Genomic DNA, 22434 nt, shown 5'->3' with positions numbered 1-22434 from the left:
GATACAAACTTAAAATAAACCACTCCAAACTCAACTGCAGGAAATACGTCTTTAGTAACCAAGTAGTTAATGCATGAAACTCACCACCTGACTCTGTAGTATCATCACTTAACCCCCAAAATGTTACCTTTAGATCAGTGGTTCCCAAACTTGGCAACTTTAAGACTTTTGAACTTCAACTCCCAGAATTCTCCAGCCAGCTATGCTATGCTATGCTATGCTATGCTATGCTATGCTATGCTATGCTATGCTATGCTATGCTATGCTATGCTATGCTATGCTGGAGAATTCTGGGAGTTGTTATTGTTATTGTTATTGTTATTGTTATTGTTATTGTTAACAACAACAATAATAATAATAATAACAACAACAACAACAACAACAACAACAATAATAATAATAATAATAATAATAATATTTGTATGCCGCCCAGTGATGGGCTACCAAAACTTTTACTACCACTCTGTGGGCGTGGCTTATGAATTTTATTTCAACCTCTTTCAGTGCAAATTGGGTGCTCTGGGGTGGAGCTTCAAATTTTGCTACCCGAACTGTGTTCCTGACCATTCCCGTAGGAGTCCATCACAGATGCTGCCCTTCTCCAAAAACACGTTGAAGTCCACAAGTCTTAAAGTTACCAAGTTTGGGAACCACTGCCTTACACTATCCACTGTTGACCTCACCCGATTCCTAAGGGGTCAGTAAGGGGCATGCATAAGCGTACCAGGGTGCCTACCATCCCCTGTCTAGTAAGGGGCATGCATAAGTGCACCAGCGTGCCTACCGTCTCCTGTCATAATGTTTCTCTATTACTAGTATCATGTATATAAACATCATTATACAGTATAAAAACATAGAAACATAGAAGACTGATGGCAGAAAAAGACCTCACGGTCCATCTAGTCTGCCCTTATACTATTTCCTGTATTTTATCTTAGGATGATATATGTTTATCCCAGGCATGTTTAAATTCCGTTACTGTGGATTTACCAACCACGTCTGCCTGAAGGATCTACTACTCTTTCAGTAAAATAATATTTTCTCATGTTGCTTTTGATCTTTCCCCCAACTAACCTCTGATTGTGCCCCCTTGTCTTGTGTTCCCTTTCCTATTAAAAACACTTCCCTCCTGAACCTTATTTAACCCTTTGACATATTTAAATGTTTCGACCATGTCCCCCCTTTCCCTTCTGTCCTCCAGACTATACAGATTGAGTTCATTAAGTCTTTCCTGATACATTTTATGCTTAAGACCTTCCACCATTCTTCTAGTCCATCTTTGGACTTGGATTTTGTCAATATCTTTTTGTAGGTGAGGTCTCCAGAACTGAACACAGTATTCCAAATGTGATCTCACCAGTGCTCTATATAGCGGGATCACAATCTCCCTCTTCCTGATTGTTATATCTCTAGATATGCAGCCAGGCATGATTTGACATGATTTGCCTTCAGTAAAGCCATGCTGGTTTGGGTCCAATAAGTTGTTGTTTTTTAGGTGCTGATTTATCCTCTTGTTGAGTAGAGTCTCTATCATTTTAACTACAACTGATGTCAAGCTAACTGGCCTGTAGTTACCAGCTTCTTCTCTACTGCCCTTCTTGTGGATAGGCACAACACTGGCCATTCTCCAATCCTCAGGAACATCTCCTGTTAACAGGGATTGGTTAAACAAATCAGTCGGGGGGGGGGGTGTAGCAATGACAAATCTGAGTTCTTTAAGAACTCTGGCTAGATACTGGGTATATTAACAATATGTACCTGACAAAATAAATAAAATAAAATAAATAGAGAAGTTACTCTAAGCCTAGATATTGGAATTATTACATCTAAGGACACATGAGAACCTGTTGGTGACTACTTCAGCTTCAACCACAACAACACAAGAGCACACAACAGATTTAAACTTAATATTAACCGCTCCAAACTTGACTGTAAAAAATATGACTTCAGTAACTGAGTTGTCGAAGCGTGGAACTCATTACCGGACTCCATAGTGTCACCCCCAACACTTTACCCTTATATTATCTACGGTTGACCTATCCAGATTCCTAAGAGGTCAGTAAGGGGTGAGTACAAGTGCACTAGAGTGCCTTCTGTCCCCTGCCCTATTGTTCTCCTATATCTCCTATACCTTTCTTCTATTCCTATATCTCTTCTTCTGTTCTTTCATTGATATGTTCTATTACTATATCTTCTTTTCTATTATTTCTTACATATATTTTACTATGAGTATCTCCTCTATAACCTTCATCATGCATTTTACTATGTGTATATAGATATATACCCACTAAAACTTTCATTGTGTATTGGACAAAATAAATAAATAAAATAAAAATAAATAAAAAGCGTGTAAATTTGGTGGATTAGGAGTGGGGAAGCCCAGGTTTCAGGCAAACAAGGCACGTTAGGACAATCCGGTCCTCTCAGCATCAAGCCAACTGAAAAAGAAAACTTTTGGTCACATCCTGCATTCATGAACTTTGCTTCAATACAAAATAAATGGAGGAGCAAGGAGAGAAGGATGAAGATGAGGAAGGAAACAGCAATAAACACAACTGTAAAAATATATAGCAATTCAGTTTAAGGATTAAAGTGCTTGACTGGAAAAAGTCAAGGTTGAGTTTGTATTTGACCATGTCGTTCACTACATTATAACCGCCCCGAGTTTTCGGAGAGGGGCGGCATATAAATCCAATAAAACTTCAAACTTCTTAGCCTAGCACTAGCCCAATGCATGGTTTGTTATTGGGGAGATAAAATGAGAGGAGATTTTTAGGTACTTGATAACAATTAAAAATAATTCTATTGAGCATCTGGGAAGCAATTTCCCTGGCATTCATCAATAAAGTAACTAGTGTACTAAAATAAAACCTCATTATTTTGGTTTTGGCCACAGAGATAAAACTGGATTGTTCAGTAACCTGAAATTGAGTGGTTTGATGTTCCTTTACTGTAGAACAATCACATTGACCAATCAAATGTTGCAGTTTCTGCTCCTCGGTTCACTATTTTTCCATTAAGCCTTGTATCTACAGACTTCTAATTCAAGACAATATTCTTTGTACTTGATAGGCTCCAGAAAAGCTATATTAGTGCTTAAAAACTAAAATACCTTTGTTTCATTCTGAAATGAATCACTGCAGTTCTCTGTTAGCCAGAAGAATTATTACAGTAGAACAATGCAATCAACTATCTTCCCAGGTATTTATTTATCTGATCTGTGTTTCCTATGACTGGAAGCTACAAATGTCTAGCAAAATAAAATAGAATTATTACATGCAACTAACTGAAGTTAGTACAGTAGTCATTTTATAGTTTCATTTCTACTTCAATGAAAACTGCCCATTTATTTTTTCCCAAATATTAATGATACAATTTTGACCTCCAAATTTTTACATTAACAAAAGCAAAAGGCTGCGTTGTTTTTTTTCAGAAACACTGATTGTTGTGGAGTGAGTTGCACATGGCGACTGAATAGAATTTTTACTTTGCAGGCTTTACCAAGGATATAATAAATCATAGTTACGGTAAAAATCAGGTATTGTAAATAATCAGGGATGAAGGAATCATAGCAGTTTGCTTCTACATATTTGTTAAACATGAGGTTAGCCAAATCTGACCTTCCAAGATATGAATGGCCACCAAGAAATGTCAATATTTCTTGGCTGACATCTAGGGTCAACCAGGTTCTTGCAGAGCAGATCTGGCAATCCCTAGTTTGGGTGAAGTGCTAAAGTCCACTGCAACAATATCGCCAAAAAGGCTTCTAGAGTTGTTAATCTGATCCTACGTAGCTTCTGCTCTGGCAATCTCACACTACTCACAAGAGCCTACAAAACTTTTGCCAGACCCATCCTTGAATACAGCTCATCTGTCTGGAACCCATACCACATCTCGGACATCAACACCCTTGAAAACGTCCAAAGATATTTCACCAGAGGAGCCCTTCACTCCTCCACTCGAAACAGAATACCCTACAAAAATAGACTAACAATCCTGGGTCTAGAAAGCTTAGAACTACGGCGTCTAAAACATGATTTAAGTATTGCCCACAAGATCATATGCTGCAACGTCCTACCGGTCAATGACTACTTCAGCTTCAACCGCAACAACACAAGAGCACGCAACAGATTCAAACTTAATATTAACCGCTCCAAACTTGACTGTAAAAAATATGACTTTAACAATCGACTTGTTGAAGCGTGGAAGTCATTACCGGACTCAATAGTGTCAACCCCTAACCCCCAACATTTCTCCCTTAGATTATCCACGATTGACCTCTCCAGGTTCCTAAGAGGTCAGTAAGGGGCGTACATAAGTGCACTAGTGTGCCTTTCGTCCCCTGTCCAATTGTCTTTCCTTTATCTCATCTATCATATATATTTTCTTCCTTTCATATATCTTCTCCTCTATTTTTACATATTATCTTTATATATATTACTTCATGTCTATTCTCTTCCATATGTATTGTGTATTGGACAAATGAATAAATAAATAAAATTAAATAAATTCCATAATGTCAGATGTGCAGTGTCATTGAAAGAGTGTTTGTAGCCTTGGGTTTTTACTTGCAGTTAGAGAATATAGTTTTCTGCTTCGAATTAATTGTTATGTTAATTATGCAGTAAGGTTTTTGACACCTCCCAAACTGTGAAGCCTGTGCTGGCTCTCCTCTCTGCGCAAATGAAAAAAAATTCTCTAGCCTGCCTCTTTTGTAGTCAGTATTTTTAACAACCTCATTAGTGAGGATTTCTCCTCTTTGAAGAAAGAGGAGCATCTGGAGCAAGTGGAGAGTTAGAGCTGCACATCACAGAGATGCCATCTGCAACAGCTCTCGACCACATCGCAAGTGCTACTAGCAAATATTTTACTGCTCTTGGTTTTCTCTGCTTCTGGGGAGGTCCTAAATTAAGTGGAAAGTCAACAGACTAAGCTTTATTCAATGTTGCGTAATGGGTTGGAACCAAACGTAGTTGTATAGTGAGTAAATCTGTTGCAATCAACAGGTTTAATCTTAGTTTCAACAATTCCAGTTAAATTACTTCAAGTACGGTACAATCAATTCCATAGTTCTACCCCGACTTTCAATGGGTGATTCAATGGGACTTTTGAGTAGACATTTAAAATTGTCCCTCAATTTGATGGAATTGGCCGAGCATTTGAAGGGCCTGACAGAAAATTGGTGAAAAATGCAGAAGTTCTTTGATAAAAGGACATTGTCAGTTTTGGAGGTAGAAATTGACTCAATCCATAGTCAAACAATTATTTGTTTGACTATTGTTACAGAATACAGCAGCTTGCTGGCCTCATAAATGGGGGGCCAAAGCACACAGCATAGCAGACAAGTCTTTTTGGTCAGTTCTCAATTTAAAAAAAACATTACGCAGAAGTGAATGCAGTAGTATTTCTTTTTCATAAGCAGTTATACAATACAGCATGCTAAATATTTTTTTTTAATGTTTTACTCCAACAAGTCCAGAACTTTGGACTATAGACAGACAAACAGAGACAGACAGGCAAACAGACAGACCGACACACACACACACACACACACACACAGAGAGAGAGAGAGAGAGAGAGAGAGAGAGATTTATATCCCACCTTTTGTACAGGAGTTAAAGGGAGTGTCTTCTCCTTCTCCAAATCTTTCACACAACTATCACCTTGTGAAAAAGCTTGGGCTATTAGTGAGAATGGCTAACCAAGGAGCTTCTGTGGCTGAAGGTAGATAAGATCCAGTGTCTCCTTGAGAAGACATCTCCACCACTATACCACAATGGCTGTATTATAGCAATAGTACATGCTTATATATGCTTATTAGTGCTTTACAACCCATTCTAAGCAGTTTACGAAGTCAGTATATTGTCCCCAACAATCTAGGTCCTTATTTTACCGACTTCAGAAGGATGGAAGGCTGAGTCAACCTTGAGCCGATAAGAATTGAACTGCCAAACTGCAGACAGCCAGTTGTAGTCAGAGTAGTCTGCAGTACTGCATTCTAACCAGTGTGCCACCATGGCTCTGGAGTTATATCTACGGAAACTCACTCAAAATTCCCCAGAATTTACTTCTGAATGATCATGCACACTATTAGCAATTAAGCTGTCCTAAATGGAGCAAGGGATCGGTGTACATTGTTTTCTGTTCTTATGATGACCTGCAATAATTAGCCACTATCGTAGATACAGTAGGAGTCTTTCCTAACAATGCTTACTATTTCTGGTAGCAACCACGTCCTCTTACTTTCCAAAATGCTACTATTTTAGCCACAGTATCATTTCTGTTCCCAGCTCTATTTATACTCTGATTCTACTGGAATGAAAAAAGGGACATCAAGACAGTAGGGGTCAACCACAGCTGATATGTGAGGCAAATTGTTCCAATAGATGAGTATTGTCTGTTACATGTTCTATGAAAACACCAATTACCTTCTTAGTTGCACTTTTCCCTATTTGCCTTCTGCAGTTAAAATTAGTAAGCTTTCAGCTAAGGTTATCGGAAGGCTCTCCAACAGTAAAGCAATGGCAGTGGTTTGACTTAGCAAGCTCATTCAACTCTAGTTTTAATGCTTCATCCTTAGTTAGATATCTGGGTGTCTGTTAACAGCCTTTATGGCTGTTTTTCTCCATCCTATGGATTTGTGTTTATTTCTGAGACACAGTCTGCTTCTCCCCACATCCTCTGAAGTAACAGAAGGATAAGAGGCATTGTATTGCATTCCACTGAGGCAGGGTTTTATATTAGGATGACTGTGGAAGAATTAGAGCATACCATTAATCTATGAAACATTGCAGCATAACAATTTGGAGGAGGACTCCAGACCACCAGAGAAATAATGTTGGTGAGAAACATGACTTGAGAGCAAACGATTTCATCCCCTAACCGTTAAGGCTTTAGATCTCATGCTGAACAATGTGTTTTGAACAAGTTTTATTGCATTCTGGCTGACAGGTGGAGCCGGAAGAAACCGGAGAATTTTGAAGGAAGAAACATCCCAAGGCTTTGAATGTTGATGTACTATTTTATATTGGCTATGGGGTGACCTTGCTTCCCCTAAATTGCATCTGTATACCCTAGTTACAATTGGCATTCTTAGGAAGATTGTCCTTGAGTAGTTTTAAGAGAATTTATTTATTTTACTGTAAACTTCTATTTTGTTGCAAACTGCTATCTTCAGGCAATTTCTTGCAAAAGTGACGGATGTTTGTACCAGTGATAGGTACACAATCCACTGAATTATACATATGTACTTGCATTACAAGTGCATATACAGTTTTGGTAAGAAATATGCCCAGTTGTATAAAAGTGAATGCTAAAGAAAAAAGTATATCACCAGGGGTATCTACTACCTTCTCTTTTATTTATATTAACATTGGAAAGTTTATTGATAAAAATTAGAGAAGAACAAGAAATAAAAGGATTAACTATTACAAAAGAAGAATATAAAATTCAAGCCTTTGCTGATGATTTAGCATTCATAACTGAAGAACCACTTGAATCAGGACCTAAATGAATTTAAAAGATCAAAGAATTTGGAGAAGCAGCTGGACCAAAAATTAATAAAACAAAAAATGATAACAAAAAAAAAATCAGTAAAAATCAGGACAAATAATTGGAAAAAAATAACAGACATGCAGGTTGTCAAAAAAGTGAAATATTTAGGAATTTGGCTAATGGAAAAGTGCTCATCAATAAAAGAAGATAATTATGACAGGATATTGGTAAAATTAAAAAAAGACCTAGCAAATTGGAAGAATCTTCAATTATCACTGTTTGGGAGAATATCCTCAATTAAAATGAATATTTTACCAAGGTTATTTTTATCCCAATAAATCCAGGGGAAATTATTAGATGGTTGAAAAAAACCCATTTGGAGAAATTAGGAAAAATTAATTCAAAATTAACATGTCGGTGGTGTACAAGGAAAACCAGGTTCTACAGGTGGCATCTGCCTCCAGTAAGAATTGCCAAGATGTTCCCAAAATCATCACCAATATGCTAGAAATGCAAGAAGGAAAATGGAACTTATTACCATCTATGTTAGACTTGTTTAAAGGTGAAAAAGTTCTGGAATAAAATTAGAACATGGTTGAAAGAGATAATAGAAGAAGATATAGATAAGAAACTTGAGTTATTTCTATTGGGCATAATTGATAAAAAAAGTATAAAATGGAATTACAATATCTGACTATCCAAATTATTACAGCAACCAAAATAACATATTCCCAATTCTGGAAAAATGAGAAAATACAAAAAGATGAGGGCATAATTAGAAAAATATTGGATAGTGCCAAAATGGACAAATTAATGAAGAAAATAAAACAAAAAGAAGAAACTAAATATTGCTTAATATGGAATAAATTATATAAATGGCTGAAACAGAAAAAGAATAAGTAAAAGAGGAATTAGATTTTTAAAAAAGTTTACTTTATTTACACAAACAAACATTAAAGAAACATTAAAAACATTTATTTATTTATTTATTTATTTATTTATTTATTTATTTATTCATATCAAATTCATATATATGGACAAGCTAGTGGATTGATTTAGGGCCCTCCCAGACTGATGGACAAAGATGTTTAGCCCCAGTCACCTCGATTGACTCGTCGTCAGCCGATACTGCTATGCAATTGGAGTCAAGGTCCGCCCGGATCCGAGCAACTTTATCAGCAAAAAACGAATTAAATTCCTCGGCACTACCCTGCAAAGGCTCCCCAACTCCCCCCTGATTTAGAAGGGAGCGGGTCACCCTAAAAAGAGCAGCCAGGCGGGATTCCGCTGATGCAATCAAAGTGGCATGGTACGCGCATCTTGCCGCCTTGAGCGCCACTTTGTAGGTCTTAATAAAACCTTCTTTTAATTTCCCTTTTTCAATTCTTACTCTCAACTTTTTTACTGTTTTTTCTTTCTATCCATTGGTAGAATTTATCCCATATTGCATAGTATTCTGTCTCTCCTTGTCCTTCATTTCCAGTGTTAATCTATCCATTTATACATATGTCAATATTTTTTCTATTATTTCTTCTTCCGGTGGAGTTTTTTTATTTTTCCAATATTGCGTGTATATTAGTGTTGCTGCAGTTGTTATATGTAGAATTAAATTTATTCTTCCCTTTTTTGTATTGCTCATGAATGATTTCTAGTAGAAACAGTTTTGGTTTCATTTGAAACCATTCATTTGTTTCAAATTTTATTTTTCATTCATTGGAATTTTTACTGTCAATATTTTAATAACCAATATGAAATATTTAAGATAAATTAGTATAGAAGAATTTAAGACTATTGAACGCAACAATGTAAAAGAAGTAATAAAAATTTAAAAAGAACAAGTAATTTATAAAAGGTAATATATAGATATAAGGATATTATAATTATTTATATAGACTGATGTAAGCTTATAGTATCTATGGAGAAATTGTACCCCTATTGTTTGTTAGTTTGTTTTGTTTTGTATATGTATGTGTTTTATGTTTATTTAGTAAAAATGTAAAAAAAAGGAAAAAGGATATCACAATGCAAAGCATCAAAATAAGATAGACTTGTTATTTTGTCAACCCAGTTATTAAAGAGTTTGTAACATGTACCTAGCAAATAATTTGTGGATGATTCATTGAATATAACAAGTCCTAGTCTGTTTTCTATTAATATAACTTTATTGACATAGGTAAACATTGATGTGCTATTAATTTAGCCTAATTGCATATAAATGTCTACCTATGCCATTAAAGAATCAGAGATAAGTCTGAACAGCTGATGGAAATCTGTATCAAATATATGCAGCTGCTACTCAATGTAACATTTCATTTCGTTTTTAAATGCAATGTATAAAAAGTGTCTTGTTAAGGTCAGCAGAAAAATACTTCCATTGATCTGATCAAAATTAAAATCCAGATGGTCCATCATTATTGGACCAGAGGGGGAGGGGGAGGAAATCTAAATTTAATCAAATTATCTAAAATTTCATTTAACTGTATAAAGTGATAGAAACTAGTATTAATTAAATCATCCCACTAAGTGCTCTTCATTTTGATGGACAAGATCATTTAGGTCTGTCTTCCTCAACCTGTCATTCTTTTTATGTGCTGCCAAGTGCAATTTTGAGACAGTCTCTGTACATCTGGGTGGCACCAGATTGGACAAGGTTGATTTAAGGCATTGTTTTCCAGCATCGGTTGCTGTACTTTTAGTGTTTCTTCCAGTTTAAGTTTCAGAGATTCCTGGTGATGTTTTGATGAGTTCCCACTCGTCATCTTCAGGCTGGTGCTCTTGGCTTTGTTCGCTCTAGCACAGAGACCTCATCAAACATCACCAGGAATCTCTGAAACTTGCATGGGAAGAAACCCGAATATGCCAACACCTACATACCTTAGTCCTTCGAGATTGGGCGGCATAGAAGTTGAATGAATGAATGAATGAATGAACGAACAAACAAACAAACAAACAAACAAACAAATGAACAAACAAACAAATACCTGTACCCAAAAATCTACAAAAATGTGTGTGTGTGTGTGTGTGTTACATCTATAGAATATAGATCTATAAAATATGTCACATCTATAGTTGTTGGCTATAAAAAAGTTTATCTGCCTTGGAATATGACCCTGGTGGGGCTGAGAGTCAAAAAGGAAGCTGTGATACTCCTTCCATATACCAGGGTGACTAGACCCAAAAAAAATCACACATAATCCTTCCCTGGTAGAAGCTAATACAGGAGACATGCCTGTGGCCTAAAGGCAGAGCCCCAGGTTCAAATCCTAGTAAGAGTGTAGCTACCTGATGAAGGCAAATAAGCCCCAAATAGATCTATAGTAGTCTCCCTTTCTTTTCATTATCAGCAAAAATATGTTACATACATACATACAGTAATGGGCAGTCAATTTTTTTACTACCACACTGTGGTTGTGGCTTATTTTGTGGGTGTGGCTTAAAGGTCATGTGACCAGGTGGGAGTGGCTTGAACGATCATCAGTGTTCAAGTGAACTGTTAAGTCCTCGATTTACAACCTTACCAGTGTCGCTTGCTGGGGTGACAATTTGCTTCTCGTTTCCCATGCTCTCCTTCCTGGGTTGCCCCCCACCCCAGGCTGGGTAGCTAGGTGAACGGGTGCTGACATAAATGCTGCCAGTGTCGCTTCCACCCATGCCTTCTGCTTGCACCTCAGGCAGGAGGTGGCCGTGTGAGGCTGGAAGGAAGCCAGGCAGGAGAGAGGGAAGCTCGTCCAAGGCCAGGAAGGAGGAAAGAGGAAAAAAGCAAGGAGCTCAGACGCAGCAGCAGCAGGGGAAAAAAGGAGAGTTGAGCTGAGACCAGTAATCCAGGAAGTGACAGCCGCCAATCAGCTGGAACTGTGCAAACATCTTCATTTCCGCCTGTGCATTCTACCCCGTCCTGCCTGCTGCCCACCCCTGCATGCATGCATACATACATACATACATACATACATACATACATACATACATGTTAGCATAAAGAAGCAGCTGAGTAAAGTAATTGCTAGAGGGTCACCGCTCAATGTGAGAGACCAGGATTCAAATCCTATCTAATACCTACCTTATCTGTAGACAGGGGTGGGCTACTGCCCGGATTGGGGAGGGGGTGGCGCAACAGGTAGAGTGTTGAACTGCAGACAATGTTGGTAATAAAGGTAGCAGTGCCAAGGCACAGCAACCTCAGGAAGAAAGAGTATGAGAAGTTGGAAAAGTGTTAGGGCCTGAAGGAAGAGCTAGAGAGAAGGTGGAAAGTAAAGGACAAAGTGACCCCCAGTGGTAGTAGGAACAATCAAGATGTCACTCCTAATCTTCTCTCTCTTCCTTGATCTCTTTCTCTTCAGGTGGCCAATCTACTACGGCTGTTCCAGATCCCTCAGATCAGTTATGCTTCCACCAGTGCCAAACTGAGTGACAAATCTCGCTATGATTACTTTGCTCGCACTGTCCCACCCGACTTCTACCAGGCCAAAGCTATGTCTGAGATCCTCCGGTTCTTCAACTGGACCTACGTCTCCACCGTAGCCTCTGAAGGAGACTACGGAGAAACAGGCATTGAAGCTTTTGAACAACAAGCTCGGGCCCGGAACATCTGCATTGCCACTTCTGAGAAAGTGGGACGCTCTATGAACAAGAAGACGTTCGATGGGGTGATTAAGGCACTGATGCAAAAACCCAGTGCAAGAGTGGTAGTGCTATTTACTCGAAGTGAAGATGCTCGGGAGCTGCTAGCAGCTGCTCAAAGGATTAATGTGTCCTTCACCTGGGTGGCCAGTGATGGTTGGGGGGCTCTGGAGAGTGTAGTGGCTGGCAGTGAGCCAATTGCTGATGGTGCTATCACTATTGAACTGGCGTCCTACCCAATACAGGAATTTGCGGTGTACTTCCAAAACCTCAACCTCCACAACAACAGCCGAAATCCATGGTTTCAGGAGTTCTGGGAACACAAGTTCCAGTGTAGCTTCCACAACCAGAACTGCAGTCACTTCTCCTTGAAGTCAGGGCAGTTTGAGCAGGAATCCAAGATCATGTTTGTGGTCAACGCAGTCTATGCAATGGCCCATGCCCTTCATAACATGCATCGAGCGCTCTGCCCCAATGCCACCAAGCTCTGTGATTCCATGAAGCCGGTGAATGGTAAGCGGTTCTACAAGGATTTCATGCTCAACGTAACTTTTGACGGTAAGCCAAAGTCATGGTTTGATACAGAATGTTGTATGGGGGAATAAAGAACATGAAGAACAGACAGACAAAGATCAGGGCATGGAGAACAGAACTGGAGCCTCAGATTCAGGGCAAATCTCAGGGCAGATTATGGCAGAAATATATTGAGAGGTAAAGCTTTCTATGTGGCACAAACTGCATGGTGGTTGTGGTTACCAGAAATATTCTTGGGTGAATTGTTCTAACACAGAGGTCTTCAAACTTGGCAACTTTAAGACTTGAGGACCTCAACTCCAGAATAGCTGGCTGGAGAATACTAGCAGTTGAAGTTCACAAGCCTTAAAGTTGCCAAATTTGGGGACCCCTACAAACATTATTAATTGAAAAAATATCTTTAATCCATTGAATGTTGCCATCAAGTTAAAAGGTCTCACTCTTTTTCTCTTGGGCATGACAACTGCTAGTTTAGCATGCTTGTACAAATGGAATGAAATTGTAGTTTTCTCAGGCCAGGATATTTGACTACCTAGAATTCGAGTTTCCATAAGTTCTGCTTATATCTTACAGTCAAAGCAAATATAGTTACACACATTAAATTCCATTTAAGAGAGATTTGCTGCAATCAAGCCATTGCCCCATCCAGCAAAGTTCATACTTGCATACATTTGATTTTGCTTTCCTGTGTCTTCACTTTTGAGTGTCACAGCACTGGAATGATAAAGCAATATGAGCCCCAGAGTTTTCAGGTTAAAACAATGTATACTAATTGTGCAATGTAAAAAAATCAATCAATAAATAAAACACACAGTGTGGCTATGCAAAGTTTTCAGAAGGGATGCTTCACAAAAATCTCAGTGTGATGGAAGCATCCCTTGATTCCCTTCTCAAAATATTTAAACCAATGGTTTTCAAACGTGGCAATTTTAAGATGTGTGGACTTCAACTCCCAGAATGGAGCTGGAGAATTCTGAAAGTTGAAGTCTACACATCTTAAAGTTACCACATTTGAAAAGCACTCATTTCAGCAGCCATGTCTTCTAGAAAACTTTGGTGGCTGTTTTAAAGATTGTTTCTTCCATGTGTGTACAAAAACTGCTTCACTGACAACCCAACAGAAGTGTTGTCTATTTATACAACTACCCAAAACTGCATAAGGAGCAGCAAAACCTCCAGAGGATGCGGCTGCTTGAGTGTTTCAAGGAAGGAGGTGTTGTTGGCACTAACACGCTTTGAAAAAAATGCCACTTCCAAATGCTTTACATAGTTTTAACACACAACTTTTTTGAAACATTAAAAGATTATTTGTTACGTTCTGCATTGATTCCAAAGATAGCCTTCCCAATCCTCATGCCCTTCAGCTCCTATAATTCCCCATGTCTAATTCAGTTTCTAAGATTTCTGCCCAGATTATATTGCTATCGACTTTGTTGAGAGTATGAAAGTAAATTATGTACATTGGGGAGTGATAAGCATCTCTCTGAAAGAAAAAGGACCATATGAAAGAAAATGTCTATATGAAAATGATGACGGATAGAACATCTCTTTTTAATAGCAAACTGACAAAAATATAACAGAACCAATTTTTTTTGGGGGGGGGGGATTTCTCGAATTTTGTAATCATGCTATTTTTTTCTCATTTGAATTTTCCAATTCCACTTCACAGCTCCATTTCGACCACCCCTAGACACCAAAAGTATGGTTCGATTTGACCAATGTGGAGACGGAATCGGTCGTTACAATATTTTCAACTACCAGAGAGCCAATGGGAGATATCGCTATCAGAAGGTAGGCTACTGGGCAGAAGGACTCCTTCTGAACACCAGCCTCATTCCGTGGGTGAAGACCTCCATTCCTGTTTCCCAGTGCAGTGATCCCTGCAAGAAAAATGAAATGAAGAACGTGCAACCAGGAGACATGTGCTGTTGGATATGCATCCCATGCCAGCCACATGAATTTCTGCTGGATGAATTTAGTTGCAGAGATTGTGGCCTTGGTTATTGGCCTAATGCGACTTTAAACGGATGCTATGAACTACCCCAAGAGTATATTCACTGGCAGGATGTCTGGGCTATTGGGCCAGTCACAATTTCTTGCCTTGGTTTCATGTCCACTCTGTTTGTTTTGGGGGTTTTTGTTAGGAATAATGACACTCCAATTGTGAAAGCGTCAGGCCGAGAACTATGCTACATCCTGCTGACTGGAGTATTGATGTGCTACAGCATGACATTTATCTTCATTGCCAAGCCTTCCACCGCAGTCTGTACTCTACGGCGTCTAGGGCTGGGCACCTCCTTTGCTGTCTGCTACTCCGCCCTCTTGACCAAGACAAACCGCATTGCACGGATTTTCAGTGGCGTCAAAGAAGGCGTGCAGCGTCCACGGTTCATAAGCCCCACCTCCCAAGTGGTCATTTGTCTGGCACTTATTTCTTGCCAGCTTGTTATTGTCATTATCTGGCTCATGGTGGAGATTCCAGGCACACGAAAGGAGACTGAGTCTGACAAAAGGTATATTGTCACCCTCAAATGCAACAACCGAGACTCCAGTATGCTAATTTCACTCACCTACAATGTCCTCTTGATCGTGCTGTGTACAGTCTATGCCTTCAAGACCAGGAAATGTCCAGAAAACTTCAATGAGGCCAAGTTCATTGGATTTACCATGTATACCACGTGCATCATTTGGCTAGCCTTCCTGCCCATCTTCTATGTTACCTCCAGCGACTACCGCGTAAGTTAGCTCTTGCTGGGAATAAGATAAAAAAGTATCTTTAGCATTCAGCAGGCAGCTTCAGAGAATATTTTCCAGATTCAGTCCAGATGTCCTGGAATGCAATTCCCACTGATGGAGTTTAAACTAGAAAGCGGGGGGGGGGGGGGGGAAAGTTCTAGTCCACTTTTAGCTATAGGAGATCACTGGTGACTTTGGGCCAGTTAAACTTTCAATCAAAGCTCCACCCTCATTAGATGATTACGGTGGGGAAACATAGAAAATGCTATATATGCCATTTGGAGCTCTTGAATGAAAGGTGGGATATAACACTAATAAACATAATTGATATGAAATTGTGAATTGTTCTGTAAGTAATCTTTTTTTAAAATTTGACATATGTCAACTTTTATCCCTCTCTCCTGATTCTAAGAAATTTTAGGTAATCTGTTCAAGGAACAAGTAACAGACTCATTCATTCATTCATTCATTCATTCATTCATTCATTCATTCATTCCACAGCATGCATCAAGAAAATAAAGAGAGCAAAAAGAGTAAATAGTCAAATTTAGGTTGAATGTGCTAGCAATTTTATTGGTGAACAAACATTCCAAGAAGATCTTGGACATGAAAAAGAAGTTTGCTCCATAATTAGTACTACAGTAGCTAAACTGTGATAAGTATCTTCTGTTATTAATGAATTGCAGAAAGACAATGCTGCAGCATTCCAGATCTTGAGTGGGCAACAGCCAAGGTCTTCAGCTGCATATCTGTCTTATAGGTTGGCACAGGACAAAAATATCCCAGCAGTCATGCTTTCCCTTATCAGTCTACTTCTAGGAATTTCTGGAACAGAACTTGACAAAGAGTGTCCCACTATACTCCCAATTCAGTTAATAATAATTAATTAATAATAATTTATTAGATTTGTATGCCGCTCCTCTCCGTAGACTCGGGGCGGCTCACAACAAAATAGTGACACTGTAACAAATCTAATATTAAAAACATTCTAAAACCCAACATTGGAACCATACAACACTGTAATACTTGCAAACTGTTCTTCACCATATCAGATTAAAAGAATCATACTTTTTTTTTCTTTCTTTCCATTTTTGAAACACTTTCCCCCTATAAGAGTGGTTAGAGTGCAGTACTGCAAGCTACTTCTGCTGATCAACAGCTACCAGCAGTTTGGAAGATTGAATATAAGTAGGCTCAAGGTTGACTCAGCCTTCCATCCTTTCAAGGTCAATAAAATGAGGACCCAGATTGTTGGAGGCAAAATGCTTACTCTCTGTAAACCGCTTAGGGAGGGCTGTAAAACATTGCGAAGCAGTATATAAGACTAAATGCTATTACTATTGCTATGGAAAGAATACATAAAACTCTCCAGGGTTTCTCAACACTTGATCTACTTAAGTGTGATTCAGTTTCTGGAATAACCTTAGATAATAAAAGGTCCAGGTGGGGATGGAGGAACCTGTAGCTCTTTATTGTTAAGATTGTAAGAAGAACTATCCAAACAGTGCCAATGGTGCTTGTGTAATTGCATCCCAGATAGTGCAACCAGAACAAGAACAACAATAAAGAACCACCATAACAGAGCTATTTATTCATCAGCAAGTTGCACATTGGAGAGCACAAACCCAAGAACCTGCTTTACTAAATATAATGAGACACAAGGTGTGTTTTTTTAAAAAAAATACACGAAATTTGGCTGCACTCAGAGTTTAGGGGTTCCAGATGACTGTAAAGTGCTAGCAATGAGATGAAATGAATTTCCTGCGTGTACGGATATATAGCCATGGGTTAGAGATATTATTGCTGTTGCTAAGCAAGAAATAGCAGTGTATCACAGCATTCTGATTGACAGGGCAATTGGAACTCCTTATGGAGCGGAGTGGATTATGTTATATTATATTATTAGAGTTGGAAGGGACCTTGTAGAGTTGGAAGAGACCTTGTCTAACCCCATTAGACAAATGGCAGTCCAATCTCCTCTTGAAAGTCTCAAATGTTGGAGCTCCCACAACCTCCCACAAGCTGTTCCACTGATTGATTGCTCTCATTGTCAGAAAGTTTCTTCTTATTTCCAGGTTGAATCTCTCCTTGGTCAGTTTCCATCCATTGTTCCTTGTCTGGCCTTTTGGTGCCTTGGAAAACAGTCTGACCCCCTCCTCAGTGTGGCAACCCCTCAAGTATTGGAACACTGCTATCATATCTCCCCTGGTCCTCTTCGCCAAACTGGCCATGCCCAGTTTCTTGACTTCCCTTCCATTTCAAGCATCCAGTCATGGCAATATTCTGGCATCATTAGATGGAAAAGCAGAATTGTGAGTCCATCACCAGGAACAGTTTGGAAAGCAACTAAGATTTTCCCCTGTTAGTAAGCACAGAAACATGGGTTAATGCTAGCAATTTAGCCTCTGCCTCTTGTAAAAAGGAGTACATTTGGAGGATGACAAGAAAGATGGGACAAAGTACTCAATTGATTCGCTGACAAACAAGAATGGCTTTACTGACCATCTTCTTGCTCAGTCATTGGCCTGAAGGGTGAATGCTTAATGGACTGGTGGCCCTCTGGGAAGGTAAATTTGCCTGTCCTCACAGCATCTTGGTGTCTGAGCAGAACTGAAAGTAAACAAAACAGCTAGAATCAACTTTGGGTACATTGAAATTAGATTCAGGAGAATTGAGAGTTGGAAAAATTGGTTACTTAGAAAAGCCCCTGGTGTTCTTGAAGGAGGAAATGTAATAAAAGAGGTCATTTTAAAAGCATTATTCTTATAACAAAATTATCGTAGTTCAAGTAATTTGGGAGCCATGGGCCCACACTGTTTTCATAATTATATAATTGCATAAGAAGAACCTCACAGTTTTGGTCAGAAATAGCAGACTCTCATCATGTTCAAATTATCCATAACTGAGTAATTAGAAACTGAGAAATAATTACTTTTTGAACCTTAAGGCAATTTTCAAAATAAGCAAATTTCTAGACCTCACCTTCAATTAGCCGGTGTCTTTGAACCTTGCAGCCCTCATGTTTCTTTCGTTAGAGAAACAGCAACTTCTTTTGCCCATCCAATAAATAAATAAATAAAAATGCCAGGGCTTTTTCAGGTGATCTTTTTTAATATCCAAGAGTTTGGGAACTGAAAATAGAGCTGCCGTGAATGCAAGGATCTTATGGTTCCCCTTGTGGGAGATGTTTCTGCAGGATCTAAAGATGACAATCAGCTTGTGGGACATTGGAGCTGGATTTCATGCTGGAAATCTTTAAAGGACAAGTGTGGTTATTGAAACGGATGTCCATGAGCCGCCTCTATGTTGGTTGAGGCAGGCAGGATTCCCTTGAGTACCATTTGTTGGGGCTCAAGGGAAAGGAAGGGTCTTGCCTTCTCTTTCTGCTCAAGATCCCCATGGACAATTGGTGGGCCACTGTGTGACACAGAATGCTGGATTCGATGGGCTTTGGCCTGATTCAGCATGGCTCTTCTTATGTTCTTATGTTAAAAGGAATGTCCATATTTTCTGGTTGTGTTACTTTTGTTTTAACTGGGCAACTGGCATAGCTCTTGTTAGCTTGTTTGCCTTTGAGTGTTAAGTACAGTGGTACCTCTACCTAAGAACGCCTCTGCTTACTAACTTTTCTAGATAAGAACCGGGTGTTCAAGATTTTTTTGCCTCTAGAAACATTTTCCACTTACAAACCCAACACTTCAAAACTGTAACCGGAAAAGGCAGGGAGAAGCCTCCATGGAGCCTTTCTAGGAATCTCCTGGGAGGAACCAGGCCGAAAAAGGTGGGGAGAAGCCTCAGTGGGGCCTCTCTAGGAATCTCTTGGGAGGAAACAGGGCCTCCACCCTCCATGTGGTTTCCCCAATTGCACACATTATTTGCTTTTACATTGATTCCTATGGGAAAAATTGCTTCTTCTAACAAAATTTTCTACGTAAGAACCTGGTCATGGAACAAATTAAGTTCGTAAGTAGAGGCACCATTATACATCAAATGAACATGTGCTCATTCAAATTAAGCACAATCTTAAGCTTACTTATGAGTTTAAATAATTAATAATTTAATTCCACATATTGCTTGAGGGGGGTGGGTGTTCTGTCTGCTTGTATATGGTCCTCCTAATACATTTGACTTCCACTGCCTAATTGGAGTTGCAGATACTTGGATGATGTTCTTGTCATTTAAAGTTGTTGATTAACAATCCTCTGTGCTTTGGGAGGGTTTGCTCTGGGACGAATTTTGCATAAGATGAATTTATTAGCAAATTCTAATTTACTAAAGACTAAGCATGTATTATTTCCGTAAGGGCTTGTGAGAGCCTTATTAGAAAGGTGAGGAGATCTTTCTTTATTGCCAGTTGGATTTGGTTAGCTCAAATATAATAAATATATATGATAGTTGAAAAACTGCAGCTGCTGCTTTAAGGAGCCAGGCTATTGAAGTAGTAAGTAGTAAGATTTTTCTTTTTTCAGATTTATGAGGAAACCTGGAAGGGTTTTCACTGGTGTAACCAAGATTGGGAGATGCTATTCTTGTGCTGTCTGGATGATTTTTCTTTAACTTTTTAAAAAATATAGTCTATTATTTAGGAATCTCAGCAGCAAAGCTTCCTCTAAAACAGGAGTGTCAAACTCGATTTCATTGATAGCTGAATAAGGATTGTCATTGACCTCGGAAGCCAGAGTGAGCATGGCTGGGATAGGCATGGTCAGAGTGGGTGTGGTCAGCTTGATGTCACTCATATCAGAGGTGTCTATAGTGGCACAATTGCTCTGTGGGCAAAAACGGGCTTCCAAGCTCTGTTTTCAGCCGCAATGGCCTCCTGCTGTCCTCTGCCAGTGAAAACAGACCTTGGGTGGCCAAACTCTGTTTTCACTGGCAGAAGGCAGCAGGAGGCCATCACCGCTGAAAACAGAGGGCTGCCTGCACTCTCACAAACTCCATTTTTGTTGGCAAAGGCCAGTCCTTTCCTGTTTCTAGGGCAGCCCCATGGGCCAGATTTAATCACCCCATGGGCTGCGTCTCATTCCTGGCCTTTCACACCCTGCTCTAAAATAATCAGAGATAGCTATTTCCCCAGATGAAATGGGGGATCTTCACATTGGGGTCTCATCTGACTAAAGGAGAATTTAGACTAGCGGCTTCAGAGTTCTTAATCCCGTTCTACAAATCAGTATCAGCAGCTGAAAGTCTGGTTTGGTAGTGTGGAGCCAGGGTTATGATGTTGCTATTACAATACTAATAGCCTTTGCAGTTATGACAAAACTACCCAATCCCATAAAATGCAGTATGAAAGAATTGTTGTGGCTATAAGGATTTATTGACAAAATGTAATGATTGTCATTATGTAGCTGGAAATGTTGGCGCTCTGTTACTCCACGTAGCATCCTGAAGTAGCTCAGAAGCAGAACCTGTTGGGAGATAAAATTAATACATCTGTGCACATGGATGTGAGTGTACACTTTTAGGCTGGCCTTCAAATGAAGCAGCCCGTCCACTTCATTCTGCCAAGAGGGCTGGCTGAGAAAATTCCCTCACAAGCCATGAGAAGAAAGATTTGGAAACAAGCCTTGGTAGGAAGCTAAGAATGGAGGCTTCTTGCTAACCTTCCAGAAAGCTGCTCTGAAAGAAATGAGAAAGAACTGAACGATACTGTTGAGACCACTTTCATGTAATATGTATAAACACTACCTAAACCATGCTTTAAGAAACAACTACACTTCCCCTCATTCTCTCAGAGTACAAACTACAGAGAGAATAATGTGTAAAAGGAAAGGGATGTTGCACAACTAAAGACTCATAAACAACTTTCTCTTCCCTTAAAACAGAGCCAAATCCAGAAATCCTGACATCATACACACTACTATACATGGGAGAAACGTCTGTCATACACACATCTGTACATTAACAGAAGTCACTGACACGAAATTCCCTCCTCTCCTGCCAACTGTCAACTAAAGCTATCAAGATGCTTTATAACTTCTCTCTCATTCTCAAACCTCTAATAATACGTAATAAATAAACGTAACAACTCAGCTGCAAACCTTTCACCTGTGTATTAAATACATGGCATCTATCCCACTACAATATTCAAATTCTCTCCTCCTTCAAATAAAGCATATTCAAAAATTCCCTTATCTCCTGCTGCCTATAGCAATAGATCAATTCTCCTTCTTCATCTACTGCACCAAAAATCCCAAAAAGAAACATATCCCTTCAATAATCATAAGCTTTCTTCCTTAAAAAAAAACCCCAACAGCCTGGCAACCCACTTAACTCCAATACAGCATTCATAGTTTCACATTCCTTGTCTTAAACAAGCAATACTATAATCCCTACACACACAGTCCTAACTCCAATTCAACAAACAAAAGGACTTTGTAATTAACATCTACCCACCTGGCATTAGACTAGGACCAGGGTGACCTGAGTTCTAGATTTTCCTTAAATAGGGAGGCTATCTGAGGGTCTTTGAGCCAGCCACTCCCTCTGGCCTAATCTGGGAATTTAAAAACATCTTGGAAGAAGATCCTGGCAAACCACTTGGGAAAATGTTGCTAAGGGAACTGCATGGATCTGTATTAATACCTTTTGATGGTTTCTAATTGCTTGGAATGTAAGTTGCTTAATATCTGAGGAGGGGACATGAAATGTAGAAGTACCTAAACATTTTTTTTAAAAAATCCTTGAAGAGGAACCAGGTTTAACATTTGTAATAGATTGGATTCACATATCATTCTAAAAACCTGGCTTAGTTTAATCATAAATTGCTAAATAAGTCACAGTTGCTGGTTGTAATGCACTACAATGAATTATAAACCAGACTCTCAGAGAGCTCTGAAGCAAAAGTAGGACTTCCATAAGAGGGCTGCAAAAATCCTTTGTTGCCATCTAGTTGCCATTCAAATGGTTGCATCTTAGATACAAAAGGTTAGACATTAAAAAAAACACACCACATAAATCATACAGGATTTAGCACAGAATATGAAACCAGCCACAAATGCAAATTAGGACATAGTTGAGGAGAAAAAATTTGGATGTTTTCAGGGCAAATTA

The 22434-nt window shown here is 39.0% G+C and overlaps 1 protein-coding gene across 1 annotated transcript in view; it reads left to right on the top strand.

Moving 5' to 3' along the window:
• Positions 1-22434, top strand: part of GRM2 (glutamate metabotropic receptor 2) — a 57735-nt gene that overhangs the window by 27441 nt on the left and 7860 nt on the right. The window contains exons 2-3 of the mRNA XM_070735797.1: positions 11832-12669; positions 14315-15381. Of these exons, the coding sequence (XP_070591898.1) occupies positions 11832-12669; positions 14315-15381 (1905 nt within the window). The remainder of the gene's footprint in view (positions 1-11831; positions 12670-14314; positions 15382-22434) is intronic.

The sequence above is a fragment of the Erythrolamprus reginae genome, chromosome 2 (genome assembly GCF_031021105.1).
Source record: "Erythrolamprus reginae isolate rEryReg1 chromosome 2, rEryReg1.hap1, whole genome shotgun sequence".
In the NCBI taxonomy this organism is placed as follows: Eukaryota; Metazoa; Chordata; class Lepidosauria; order Squamata; family Dipsadidae; genus Erythrolamprus; species Erythrolamprus reginae.
This window is presented reverse-complemented; position numbering and strand designations above follow the sequence as displayed.